This window comes from Oncorhynchus masou, chromosome 31 (genome assembly GCF_036934945.1).
Source record: "Oncorhynchus masou masou isolate Uvic2021 chromosome 31, UVic_Omas_1.1, whole genome shotgun sequence".
Taxonomy (NCBI): Eukaryota; Metazoa; Chordata; class Actinopteri; order Salmoniformes; family Salmonidae; genus Oncorhynchus; species Oncorhynchus masou.
This window is the reverse complement of record NC_088242.1, coordinates 61326677-61340880: the sequence shown is the minus strand read 5'-3', so window position 1 is coordinate 61340880 and position 14204 is coordinate 61326677. Positions and strand designations below refer to the sequence as shown.

The following is a 14204-nucleotide window of genomic DNA, read 5'->3' as shown; positions in this document are numbered from 1 at the left end:
AGGCTATTTTGTAAATGACATCGCCGAAGTCAAGGATCGGTAGGATAGTCAGTTTTACGAGGGTATGTTTGGCAGCATGAGTGAAGGAGGCTTTGTTGTGAAATAGGAAGCCGATTCTAGATTTAACTTTGGATTGGAGATGTTTAATGTGAGTCTGGAAGGAGAGATTACAGTCTAACCAGACACCTAGGTATTTGTAGTTGTCCACATATTCTAAGTCAGAACCGTCCAGAGTAGTGATGCTAGGCGTGTGGGCAGCGATCGGTTGAAGAACATGCATTTAGTTTTACTTGCATTTAAGAGCAGTTGGAGGCCAAGGAAGGAGAGTTGTATAGCATTGAATCTCGTCTGGAGGTTAGTTAACACAGTGTCCAAAGAATGGCCAGCAGTAAACAGAATGGTGTCATCTGCGTAGAGGTGTATCAGAGAATCACCAGCAGCAAGAGGGACATCATTGATGTATACAGAGAAAAGAGTCTGCCCGAGGATTGAACCCAGTGGCACCGTCATAGAGACTGCCAGAGGTCCGCACAACAGGCCCTCCGATTTGACACACTGAACTCTGTCTGAGAAGTAGTTGGTGAACCAGGCGAGGCAGTCATTTGAGAAACCAAGGCTGTTGAGTCTGCCGATAAGAATGTGGTAATTGACAGAGTCGAAAGCCTTGGCAAGGTCGATGAATACAGCTGCACAGTATTGTCTCTTATCAATGGCGGTTATGATATCATTAAGGACCTTGAGCGTGGCTGAGGTGCACCCATGACCAGCTCGGAAACCATTTTGCATAGCGGAGAAGGTACGGTGGGATTCGAAATGGTCGGTGATCTGTGTGTTAACTTGGCTTTCGAAGACCTTAGAAAGGCAGGGTATGATAGATATAGGTCTGTAGCAGTTTGGGTCTAGAATGTCTCCCCCTTTGAAGAGGGTGATGACCATGGCAGCTTTCCAATCTTTGAGGATATCAGACGATATGAAAGAGAGGTTGAACAGACTAGTAATAGGGGTTGCAATAATTTCGACGGATAATTTTAGAAAGAGAGGGTCCCGATTGTCTAGCCCGGTTGATTTGTAGGGGTCCAGATTTTGCAGATCTTTCAGAACACCAGCTATCTGGATTTGGGTGAAGGAGAAATGGGGAGGCTTGGGCAAGTTGCTGTGGGGTTCGCATGGCTGTTGACCGGGGTCGGGGTAGCCAGTTGAAAAGCATGGCCAGCCGTAGAAAAAGGCTTATTGAAATTCTCAATTAGCGCAGATTTATTGGTGGTGACAGTGTTTCCAAGCCTCAGTGCAGTAGGCAGCTGGGAGGAGGTGCTCTTATTCTCCATGGACTTTACAGTGTCCCAGAACCTTTTGGAGTTTGTGCTACAGGATGCACATTTCTGTTTGAAAAAGCTAGCCTTTGCTTTCCTAACTGCCTGTGTATATTGGTTCCTAACTTCCCTGAAAAGTTGCATATCGCGGGGACTATTTGATGCTAATGCAGTACGCCACAAGATGTTTTTGTGCTGGTCAAGGGCAGTCAAGTCTGGAGTGAACCAAGGGCTACAGTGGGGCAAAAAGTATTTAGTCAGCCACCAATTGTGCAAGTTCTCCCACTTAAAAAGATGAGAGAGGCCTGTAATTTTCAACACAGGTACGTACACTTCAACTATGACAGAAAAAATGAGAAAAAACATCCAGAAAATCACATTGTAGGATTTTTTATTAATTTATTTGCAAATTATGGTGGAAAATATTATTTGGTCGCCTACAAACAACTAAGATTTCTGGCTCTCACAGACCTGTAACTTCTTCTTTAAGAAGCTCCTCTGTCCTCCACTAGTTACCTGTATTAATGGCACCAGTTTGAACTTGTTATCAGTATAAAGGACACCTGTTCACAACCTCAAACAGTCACACTCCAAACCCACTATGGCCAAGACCAAAGAGCTGTCAAAGGACACCAGAAACAAAATTGTAGACCTGCACCAGGCTGGGAAGACAGAATCTGCAATAGGTAAGCATCTTGGTTTGAAGAAATCAACTGTGGGAGCAATTATTAGGAAATGGAAGACATACAAGACCACTGTCTCAGCCTCCAGTATTTATGCTGCAGTAGTTTATGTGTCGGGGGGCTAGGGTCAGTTTGTTATATCTGGAGTACTTATCCTGTCCTATTTGGTGTCCTGTGTGAATCTAAGTGTGCGTTCTCTAATTCTCTCCTTCTCTCTCTCTTTCTCTCTCTCGGAGGACCTGAGCCCTAGGACCATGCCCCAGGACTACCTGACATGATGACTCCTTGCTTTCCCCAGTCTACCTGGCCGTGCTGCTGCTCCAGTTTCAACTGCTCTGCCTTATTATTATTCGACCATGCTGGTCATTTATGACCATTTGAACATCTTGGCCATATTCTGTTATAATCTCCACCCGGCACAGCCAGAAGAGGATTGGGACCTGAGCCCAGGACATAGCCTGGATGACTCCTCTGTCCCCAGTCCACCTGGTTTGCTTCCTAGCTGGTTTTGGCATCTTTCTGTTATAATCTCCACCCGGCACAGCCAGAAGAGGATTGGCCACCCCATAGCCTGGTTCCTCTCTAGGTTTCTTCCTAGGTTTTGGCCTTTCTAGGGAGTTTTTCCTAGCCACCGTGCTTCTTCACCTGCATTGCTTGCTGTTTGGGGTTTTAGGCTGGGTTTCTGTACAGCAATTTGAGACATCAGCTGATGTACGAAGGGCTATATAAATAAATTTGATTTGATTTGATAATCTCCCTCGATCTGGGGCTCCACGCAGGATCTCACCCCGTGGGGTCAAAATGATCACAAGAACGGTGAGCAAAAATCCCAGAACCACACGGGGGACCTAGTGAATGACCTGCAGAGAGCTGGGACCAAAGTAACAAAGCCTACAATCAGTAACACACTACGCCGCCAGGGACTCAAATCCTGCAGTGCCAGACGTGTCCCCCTGCTTAAGCCAGTACATGTCCAGGCCCGTCTGAAGTTTGCTAGAGAGCATTTGGATGATCCAGAAGAAGATTGGGAGAATGTCATATGGTCAGATGAAACCAAAATAGAACTTTTTGGTAAAAACTCAACTCGTCCTGTTTGGAGGACAAAGAATGCTGAGTTGCATCCAAAGAACACCATACCTACTGCGAAGCATGGGGGTGGAAACATCATGCTTTGGGGCTGTTTCTCTGCAAGGGGACCAGGACGACTGATCCGTGTAAAGGAAAGAATGAATGGGGCCATGTATCGTGAGATTTTGAGTGAAAACCTCCTTCCATCAGCAAGGGCATTGAAGATGAAACGTGGCTGGGTCTTTCAGCATGACATTGATCCCAAACACACCGCCCGGGCAACGAAGGAGTGGCTTCGTAAGAAGCATTTCAAGGTCCTGGAGTGGCCTAGCCAGTCTCCAGATCTCAACCCCATAGAAAATCTTTGGAGGGAGTTGAAAGTCCATGTTGCCCAGCAACAGCCCCAAAACATCACTGCTCTAGAGGAGATCTGCATGGAGGAATGGGCCAAAATACCAGCAACAGTGTGTGAAAACCTCGAAGACTTACAGAAAACATTTGACCTCTGTCATTGCCAACAAAGGGTATGTAACAAAGTATTGAGATAAACTTTTGTTATTGACCAAATACTTATTTTCCACCATAATTTGCAAATAAATTCATTAAACATCCTACAATGTGATTTTCTGGATTTCTATTCTCTAATTTCGTCTGTCATAGTTGAAGTGTACCTATGATGAAAATTACAGGCCTTATTTTTAAGTGGGAGAATTTGCACAATTGGTGGCTGACTATATATTTTTTTGCCCCACTGTATATCTGTTCCTGGTTCTACATTTTTTGAATGGGGCGTGCTTATTTAAGATGGTGACGAAGGCACTTTTAACAAATAACCAGGCATCCTCTACTGACGGAATGAGGTCAATATCCTTCCAGGATTCCCGGGCCAGGTTGATTAGAAAGGCCTGCTAGCTGAAGTGTTTTAGGCTCTGGATAAGCGTTTGACAGTGATGACAGTGATGAGGGGGCCGTTTGACTGCAGACGCATTACGGACACAGGCAATGAGGCAGTGATCGCTGAGGTCCTCATTGAAGACAGCAGAGGTTTATTTGGAGGGCAGGTTGGTTAGGATGATATCTATAAGGTTGCCCGTGTTTACAGATTTGGGTTTGTACCTGGTAGGTTCATTGAAAATTTGTGTGAAATTGAGAGCATCAAGCTTAGATTGTAGGATGGCCAGGTTGTTAAGCAAGTCCCAGTTTAGGTCACCTAACAGCACGCGCTCTGAAGATAGATGGGGGGCAATCAATTCACATATGTTGTCTAGGGGAACAGAGGAACAGAGGAGGAGTAGGATAAGGGTACGGTTATAAGAACTGGCCGTCTAGTACGTTTGGAATAGAGAGTAGAAGGAGCAGGTTTCTGGGCATGATAGAATAGATTCAAGGCATATTGTACAGACAAAGGTATGCTAGGATGTGAATACTGTTGAGGTAAACTATGCATTGAGTGACGATGAGAGAGATATTAAGATGGACAGATATGAAAAGTGGCTTGCCTCGTCAAAGTTTGCGCGTATTACTGTATCCAGTATCCTCTGGCAGTGAGTTCTGTACATCATGATGAACGTTGACACCTGTAGGAAAATGCAGAGAACACTGAGTACACAGTGCATTCGGAAAGTATTCAGACCCCTTGACTTTTTCCACATTCTGTTACGTAACAACCTTATTCAAAAATGTATTATATTGTTTTTTCCCTCATCAATCTACACACAATACCTCATAATGACAAAGCAAAAACAGGTTTTTAGACATGTTTGCAAATGTATAAACATTTTTTAACTGAAATTACATATACATAAGTATTCAGACCCTTTACTCAGTACTTTGTTGAAGCACTTTTGGCAGCGATTACAGCCTTGAGTCTTCTTGGGTATGATGCTACAGGCTTGGCCCACCTGTATTTGGGGAGTTTCCCCCATTCTTTTCTACAGATTCTCTCAAGCTCTATCAAGTTGTATGGGGAGCATCAATGCACAGCTATTTTCAGGTTTATCCAGAGATGTTCAATCAGATTCAAGTCCGGGCTCAGGCAGGGCCACTCAAGGACATTCAGAGACTTGTCGTGAAGCCACTCCTGTGTTGTCTTGGCTGTGTGCTTAGGGTCGTTGCCCTGTTGGAAGGTGAACCTTCGCCTCAGTCTGAGGTTCTGAACACTCTGGAGCAGGTTTTCATCAAGGATCTCTCTCTGTACTTTTCTCCAGTCATCTTTCCCTTGATCCTGACAAGTATCCCAGTCCCTGCCGCTGAAACACATCCCCACAGCATGATGCTGCCACCACCATGCTTCACCGTAGGGATGGTGCCAAGTTTCCTCCAGACATAACATTTGGCATTCAGGCCAAAGAGTTCAATCTTGGTTTCGTCACTCCAGAGAGTTTTGTTTCTCATGGTCTGAGAGTGCTTTAGGTGCCTTTTGGCAAACTCTAAGCGGGCTTTCATGTGCCTTCCGTCTGGCCACTCTACCGTAAAGGCCTGATTGGTGGAGTGCTGCCGAGATAGTTGTCTTTCTGGAAGGTTCTCCCATCTCCCAGCTCTGTTAGAGTGACCATCGTGTTCTTCGTCACCTCCCTGACCAAGGCCTTTCTACCCCGATTGCTCAGTTTGGCCGGGGGGGCAGCTCTCAGAAGAGTCTTGGTGGTTTCAAATTTCTTCCATTTAAGAATGATGGAGGCCACTGTGTTCTTGGGGACCTTCAATGCCACAGAAATGTTTTGATACCCTTCCCCAGATCTGTGTCGTAGCTCTACGGACAATTCCTTTGAATCTCATGGCTTGGTTTTTGCTCTGACATGCATTGTCAACTGTGGGACCATATACAGACAGGTGTGTGCCTTTCCAAATCATGTCCAATCAATTGAATTTACCACAGGAGGACTCCAATCAAGTTGTAGAAGCATCTCAAGGATGATCAATAGATACAGGATGCACCTGAGCTCAATTTCGAGACACATAGCAAAGGGTCTGAATACTTATGTAAATAAGGTATTTCTTTTAAAAATGTTGTCTAAATGTTTTTGCTTTGTCATTGTGAGGTATTGTGTGTAGATTGAGGGGGGAAATTATTTAATCAATTTTAGAATAAGTCAGTAACGTAATAAAATGTGAAAAAGTCAAGAGGCTTGAATGCTTTCTTAATATACTCTAAATGCATGGCAATAACGTGGTCCAAGTCGGTAACACACTTCTACTTATCAAAGGGACATACTGTTTCTTAGTGACTTAGTGAATTACCAGGATGCTGCTTCAGTTAGGATATACTCTAATCGGGGAACTGGATTCAACTACAATATTTATACGGCAGCTAGTGTTTTCAAGTGATATAATACACAAAGGGATTGATACAAAAAACAAGACAATAAATCCCTTCCAAGAGCCTCAGCAGCAATAAATACCTGCAACAGGTCCCACGCCAAAACTATGTTACATAAAACCAGCTTTAGAGATCAGCAACTCACAAACCATTGAAAATGATGACCCCCTCTTTTAAAAGCAGGACAGCTAGAGCTTGTCCTTTGTCCCGCACTGGATCTTATTATCTCCCCACAAGATTAAGAGTTAGTGAGAAGCCAGAAACATATAAATCCTCAAGGTCCTTCTTCTCTTAACCCAGACTCAGTGAAGGTCCGGGGCAGATAAAAGGAGAGAGCCAGAGGGTGCGAGAGGGACGAAAGAGGAGGGGGTTGTGGGACGTTTTAGAGTCCTGTTTACCTTCTCTTCTGACAGACTGGCGGGCAGATTTAGGTCTTTGACATTTGGAAAGTCTGGCAGGAGCGTCCCCAGTTTGGAGCGTGGTGAATACGCCACTGTTTGCTTGGTGACCTCCTTCTTGCCAGTCTCGTTCACCCACGCCGCCCCCTTCTTGGAATACATCACATCGTAGTACTGGGAACTCTCCTTCACAGCGATGCCATAGTAGTGGTACCTTTAGGGAATAGTTGTTAGAGATGTGTATAAATGGAAAATAAAGTTTTCACAGTCATCTTTTCTTGCTGTGGATTTATTTGACCAACATTTCCACTAAAGAGCCTTAATCTGGGTGTGAGGGTGTGGCAGGTCATCATAGGATTTTGAGGGGTTGCATCCTCAAATAGTGAAGAGTACTGGCTTGAAGAATCCTTAAAAGCAGGCTCTCACTCTTCACTATCTCCATCCAACTATCATTCTCCGATACTGAGTATTTTTTTAATTGAAAGGTTGAGCTTTTAACTTTTATCATACAAAACAATGGTGTTTCTCTTGAATTAATGAAAAAAAAATATGAAAACCAATGTGCACAAAGAAGGACATGACAGCTCATGCATTGAGGAATTTTGATCATAAAAGTAGAAAACAACGTTGACTTACTTTGACTGTCCCCTTGTCCCCAGCCTTCTTGTGGTTAGTTGTGGAAACTGTTGTCTAATAATCTGTTAGAATCAGAGAATTTTGAAGTGTATCAATTATTTTTCCTCTGTGAGATTCTTCATGCTTTTTGATGTGTATATCCTCCATGTAAAGCATCTATTAAAAATGCATTATCACTCTTGACAGGATATCACACTGTAGATGTAAAGGAAGAGATACACTAAAAGGACAACTCAAGAAAAAAGTCCACAATTTCCTCAGCTAGCGGCTGAAGTAACAACCCCATCCAGAATTATTAATATTCTTGTACAGCTCAAAGAATGACAGGAAAATCCATACTGAACATATCAATGAATCAAGTGAAAGTATCTCAAATGTTTTGGGTTAGTATCTGTTTGATGAGGTCTGTTCTAGATGTGAAGAGCTGTGAAGTTCCCAGAGCCTTAACCCCAGGGAGGTCTGTATTGGAGAAAAAGGCTTTGGGAACCATATTTTTTTTTTTACATGTTCAGGGGTATTATTTTTTATATATATTAAAAACCTCTACAAAATCTCTCCCCTCCCCCTCTTTCTTTTTGTCCATGAGATTGGCTCCTTGGTTCAGCTCCTGGTGCAGAAACTTTAGCAAACAGTGGAGCTTTCCATTGTGTGGGGTGAAAAAAGAGGCCAAGCTGTGAAGTTTCTGTCAGGCCCCGCTTGATAAATGAGCAGACAGGGAGGCAGCCCAGGCCCTTGCTCGTTTTTTTGTCCCGATTCAATGAAGCCTTCCTAAAGGACACCCCACACTGCTCCAGCCACTGATCTAACATTCCGCAACATCTCACCCTTCCAGATTTCCTTTAATTACACATTAATCCAGGCCCCTTCTCTTTTTCAATATCCTCCGACAGGAGCTGGGGAGGGATGGGGTGGGGGAGTGGGATGAGGATGGGGCTGGGGGTCAGGGTCCGGGTGTTCGGGGTGGCTGGGAGTAGGTGGGTAAACGGGCGTCTCTGGGTTTCGGGGAACTGAGGCGAGCATGTTTACTCTAGCTGTGTAATCAGTCCAGTGGTTTTCAGAGGAACCATCAGTGGGCTGTTCCATTGGCTCTCAATAACTATAGTACTTTCGGGAAGTATTCAGACCCCTTGACTTTTTCCACATTTTGTTATGTTAGGTTGTTATTATAAAATTCATTAAATTGTTTTTTCCCCCCTCAACATCTACACACAATACCTAATAACAACAAAGCAAAAACAGGTTTTAAGAAATTGTTGCTAAATTATATATATAAAAAAACTGAAATATTACATTTACAAAAGTATTCAGACCCTTTACTCAGTACTTTGTTGAAGCACCTTTGGCAGCGATTACAGCCTCAAGTCTTCTTGGGTATGACGCTACAAGCTTGGCACATGTGTGTGTATTTGGGGAGTTTCTCCCATTCTTCTCTGCAGATCCTCTCAAGCTCTGTCAGGGTGGATGGGGAGCGTTGCTGCACAGCTATTTTCAGATCTCTCCAGAGATGTTTGATCGAGTTTAAGTCCGGGCTCTGGCAGGGCCACTCAGAGACTTGTCCTGAAGCCACTCCTGCGTTGTCTTGGCTGTGTGCTTAGGGTCGTTGTCCTGTTGGAAGGTTTCCTCCAGATGTGATGCTTGGCATGCAGGCCAAAGAGTTCAATCTTGGTTTCATCAGACAAGATAATCTTGTTTCACATGTTCTGAGAGTCTTTAGGTGAATTTTGGCAAACTCCAAGTGGGCTGTCATGTGCCTTTTACTAAGGCGTGGCTTCCATCTGGCCACTATACCATAAAGGCCTGATTGGTGGAGTGCTGCAGAGATGGCTGTCCTTCTGGAATGTTCTCCCATCTCCACAGAGGAACTCTGGATCTCTGTCAGAGTGACCATCGGGTTCTTGGTCACCTCCCTGACCAAGGCCCTTCTCCCCCGATTGCTCCGTTTGGCCAGGTGGCCAGCTCTAGGAAGAGTCTTGGTAATTCCAAACTTCTTCCATTTAAGAATGATGGAAGCCACTGTGTTTTTGGGGACCTTCAATGCTGCAGACATTTTTTGGTACCCTTCCTCAGATCTGTGCCTCGACACAATCCTATCTCTGAGCTCTACGGACAATTCCTTTGACCTCATGGCTCGGTTTTTGCTCTGACATGCACTGTCAACTGTGGGACCTTATATATACAGGTGTTTGCCTTTCCAAATCATGTCCAATCAATTGAATGTAGCACAGGTGAACTCCATTCAAGTTGTAGAAACATCTCAAGGATAACCAATGGAAACAGGATACATCTGAGCTCAATTTTCAGTCTCATAGCAAAGGGTCTGAAAATGTATGTAAATGTGGTATTTTAGTTTTTAGTTTTTAATAAATTAGCAACAATGTCTAAAAAAAAATGTTTTTGTTTTGTCATTATGGGATATTGTGTGTAGATTTTTATTTATTGAGTCTATTTTAGAATAAGGCTGTAAAGTAACAAAATGTGGAAAAAGTCTAGGGGTCTGAATACTTCCCGAAGGCACTGTACATGTCGATATTACTTTGCAAATATACCGTTACAAGCCATGAGACTGATTTACATACACAATCAGTAAGCATGCTATTCAATGCTATTTATTTCCCCCTTCATGTTTTACTATTGTCTATGAAGAAGATAATTCTGAAAGATGGTAACCTTCCTACGCAGGTATAGCCTACTGCACCAATGGGGCTATTTCACTTTCTCTTTCTGTATTATGTTCACAACATTAGTTTGGGCGAAACCAAGCAGGCCCTCCTAAGTTTATTGTTAAACTGGTCAGTGATGGGTCAGAGTGCTGTGTCCTACCTTCCCAAAGCTGGCGGCGTTGACAGGCTGTGTGTCGTGCTTCTCACAGAAGTCCAGGTAGTGCATGTAGAGAGCACTGCGGGGGATACAAACCCCTTCTGCAATCTCATAGTTCTCCTCCAGCCTGTAGATGAAAAGCAGACCTGTCAGTCAATCCCCCCGTACATACCTTGGACTTCTTACCGACCTCAAAGACATCTTTAGTCTAGCATCTACCTTATTTACCGGCATCCAAATAAAGTGTGACCCAGTTCACTCTTCAGTCAAGGGAAGGTTATTTCCTAGTGGACCATATTAGATTAATAATCTAACCTAAATTAGGAGCTATTTTGCGAAATTACATATGGATTTATTTTTAACATCTGGGAAAGACGGAACTACAACCATCATTTCAAAGCATAATATCTCTACTGTATAGCATAATATCTCCACTGTATAGCATAATATATCTACTGTATAGCATAATATCTCCACTGTATAGCATAATATATCTACTGTATAGAATAATATCTCCACTGTATAGCATAATATCTCTACTGTATAGCATAATATATCTACTGTATAGTATAATATCTCCACTGTATAGCATAATATATCTACTGTATAGCATAATATCTCCACTGTATAGCATAATATCTCCAACTGTATAGCATAATATCGCCACTGTAGAGCATAATATATCTACTGTATAGCATAATATCTCCACTGTATAGCATAATATCTCTACTGTATAGCATAATATCTCCACTGTATAGCATAAATACTCTTCTATATAACATATAATATCTCTACTGTATAACATATTATCTCTACTGTATAGCATAAATACTCTACTGTATAGCATAATATCTCTACTGTATAGCAAAATATCTCTACTGTATAGCATAAATACTCTACTGTACAGCATAATATCTCCACTGTATAGCATAATATATCTACTGTATAGCATAATATCTCCACTGTATAGCATAATATCTCTACTTTATAGCATAATATCGCAACTGTATAGCATAAATACTCTACTGTATAACAAAATATCTCTACTGTATAGCATAAATACTCTACTGTATAGCATACTATCTCTACTGTCTAGCATAAATACTCTACTGTATAGCGTAATATCTCTACTGTATAGCATAATATATCTACTGTATAGCATAATATCTCTACTGAATAACATAATATCTCCACTGTATAGCATAATATCTCTACTGTATAGCATAATATCTCCACTGTATAGCATAATATCTCTACTGTATAGCATAAATACTCTACTGTATAGCATAAATACTCTACTGTATAGCATAATATCTCTACTGTATAGCATAAATACTCTACTGTATAACATAATATCTCCACTGTATAGCATAATATCTCTACTGTATAGCATAATATCTCTACTGTATAGCATAAATACTCTACTGTATAGCATAATATCTCTACTGTATAGCATAAATACTCTACTGTATCACATAATATCTCCACTGTATAGCATAATATCTCCACTGTATAACATAATATCTCCACTGTATAGCATAATATCTCTACTGAATAGCATAAATACTCTACTGTATAACAAAATATCTCTACTGTATAGCATAATATCTCTACTGTATAGCATAAATACTCTACTGTATAGCATAATATCTCTACTGTATAGCATAAATACTCTACTGTATAACATAATATCTCCACTGTATAGCATAATATCTCTACTGTATGGCATAATATCTCTACTGTATAGCATAAATACTCTACTGTATAGCATAATATCTCTACTCTATAGCATAAATACTCTACTGTATCACATAATATCTCCACTGTATAGCATAATATCTCCACTGTATAACATAATATCTCCACTGTATAGCATAATATCTCCACTGTATAGCTAAATATCTCAACTGTATAGCATAATATCTCTACTGTATAGCATATATACTCCACTGTATAGAATAATATCTCTACTGTATAACATAATATCTCTACTGTATAGCATATATACTCTACTGTATAGCATAATATCTCCACTGTATAGCATAATATCTCTACTGTATAGCATAATATCTCTACTGTATAGCATAATATCTCTACTGTATAGCATAATATCTCTACTGTATAACATAATATCTCTACTGTATAGCATATATACTCTACTGTATAGCATAATATCTCTACTGTATAGCATAATATCTCTACAGTATAACATAATATCTCTACTGTATAACATAATATCTCTACTATATAGCATAATATCTCTCCTGTATAGCATAAATACTCTACTGTATAGCATAATATCTCCACTGTATAGCATAATATCTCCACTGTATAGCATAATATCTGTACTGTATAGCATATATACTCAACTGTATAGCATAATATCTCTACTGTATAGCATAATATCTCTACTGTATAGCATAAATACTCTACTGTATAACATAATATATCTACTGTATAGCATAATATCTCTACTGTATAGCATAATATCTCCACTGTATAGCATAATATCTCTACTGTATAGCATATATACTCTACTGTATAGCATAATATCTCCACCTAATAGCATAATATCTCTACTCTATAGCATAATATCTCCACTGTATAGCATAAATTCTCTACTGTATAGCATAAATACTCTACTGTATAGCATAATATCTCTACTGTATAGCATAAAATCTCTACTGTATAGCATATATACTCTAATGTATAGCATAATATCTCCACTGTATAGCATAATATCTCAACTATATAGCATAATATCTCTCCTGTATAGCATAAATACTCTACTGTATAGCATAATATCTCTACTGTATAGCATAAATACTCTACTGTATAGCATAATATCTCTACTGTATAGCAAAATATCTCTACTGTATAGCATAAATACTCTACTGTACAGCAAAATATCTCCACTGTATAGCATAATATATCTACTGTATAGCATAATATCTCCACTGTATAGCATAATATCTCTACTTTATAGCATAATATCTCCACTGTATAGCATAAATACTCTACTGTATAGCATAATATCTCTACTGTATAGCATAATATCTCTACTGTATAGCATAATATCTCTACTGTATAGCATAATATACTCTACTGTATAGCATAATATCTCTACTGTATAGCATAATATCTCTACTGTATAGCATAATATCTCTACTGTATAGCATAATATCTCTACTGTATAGCATAATATCTCTACTGTATAGCATAATATCTCTACTGTATAGCATAATATCTCTACTAGTAATAGTATAATAAATACTCTACTGTATAGCATAATATCTCTACTGTATAGCATAATATACTCTACTGTATAACATAATATCTCCACTGTATAGCATAATATCTCTACTGTATAGCATAATATCTCTACTGTATAGCATAAATATCTCTATAGCATAATATAGCATAATATACTCTACTGTATAGCATATAGCATAATATCTCCACTGTATAGCATAATATCTCTACTGTATAGCATAATATCTCCACTGTATAGCATAATATCTCTACTGTATAGCATAATATCTCTACTCAAAATACTGTATAGCATAATATCTCTACTGTATAGCATAATATCTCTACTGTATAGCATAATATCTCTACTGTATAGCATAAATATCTACTGTATAACATAATATCTCCACTGTATAGCATAATATCTCTACTGTATAGCATAATATCTCTACTGTATAGCATAAATATAGCATAATATCTCTACTGTATAGCATAATATCTCTACTGTATAGCATAATATCTCTACTGTATAGCATAATATCTCTACTGTATAGCATAATATCTCTACTGTATAGCATAATATCTCCACTGTATAGCATAATATCTCTACTGTATAGCATAATATCTCTACTGTATAGCATAATATCTCTACTGTATAACATAATATCTCTACTGTATAGCATAATAGCATAATATCTCTACTGTATAGCATAATATCTCTACTGTA

General features: G+C 40.0%; 1 protein-coding gene across 2 annotated transcripts in view; it reads right to left on the bottom strand.

The window, feature by feature from the left end:
- LOC135525254 (transcription factor RFX4) overlaps positions 1–14204 on the bottom strand; it is a 44646-nt gene that overhangs the window by 14701 nt on the left and 15741 nt on the right. For both annotated transcript variants that reach the window (XM_064952976.1, XM_064952977.1), the window contains exons 4-7: positions 10232–10355; positions 7412–7473; positions 6776–6989; positions 4561–4638 (exon numbers count right to left, since the gene is read on the bottom strand). In XM_064952976.1, the coding sequence (XP_064809048.1) occupies positions 4561–4638; positions 6776–6989; positions 7412–7473; positions 10232–10355 (478 nt within the window). The remainder of the gene's footprint in view (positions 1–4560; positions 4639–6775; positions 6990–7411; positions 7474–10231; positions 10356–14204) is intronic.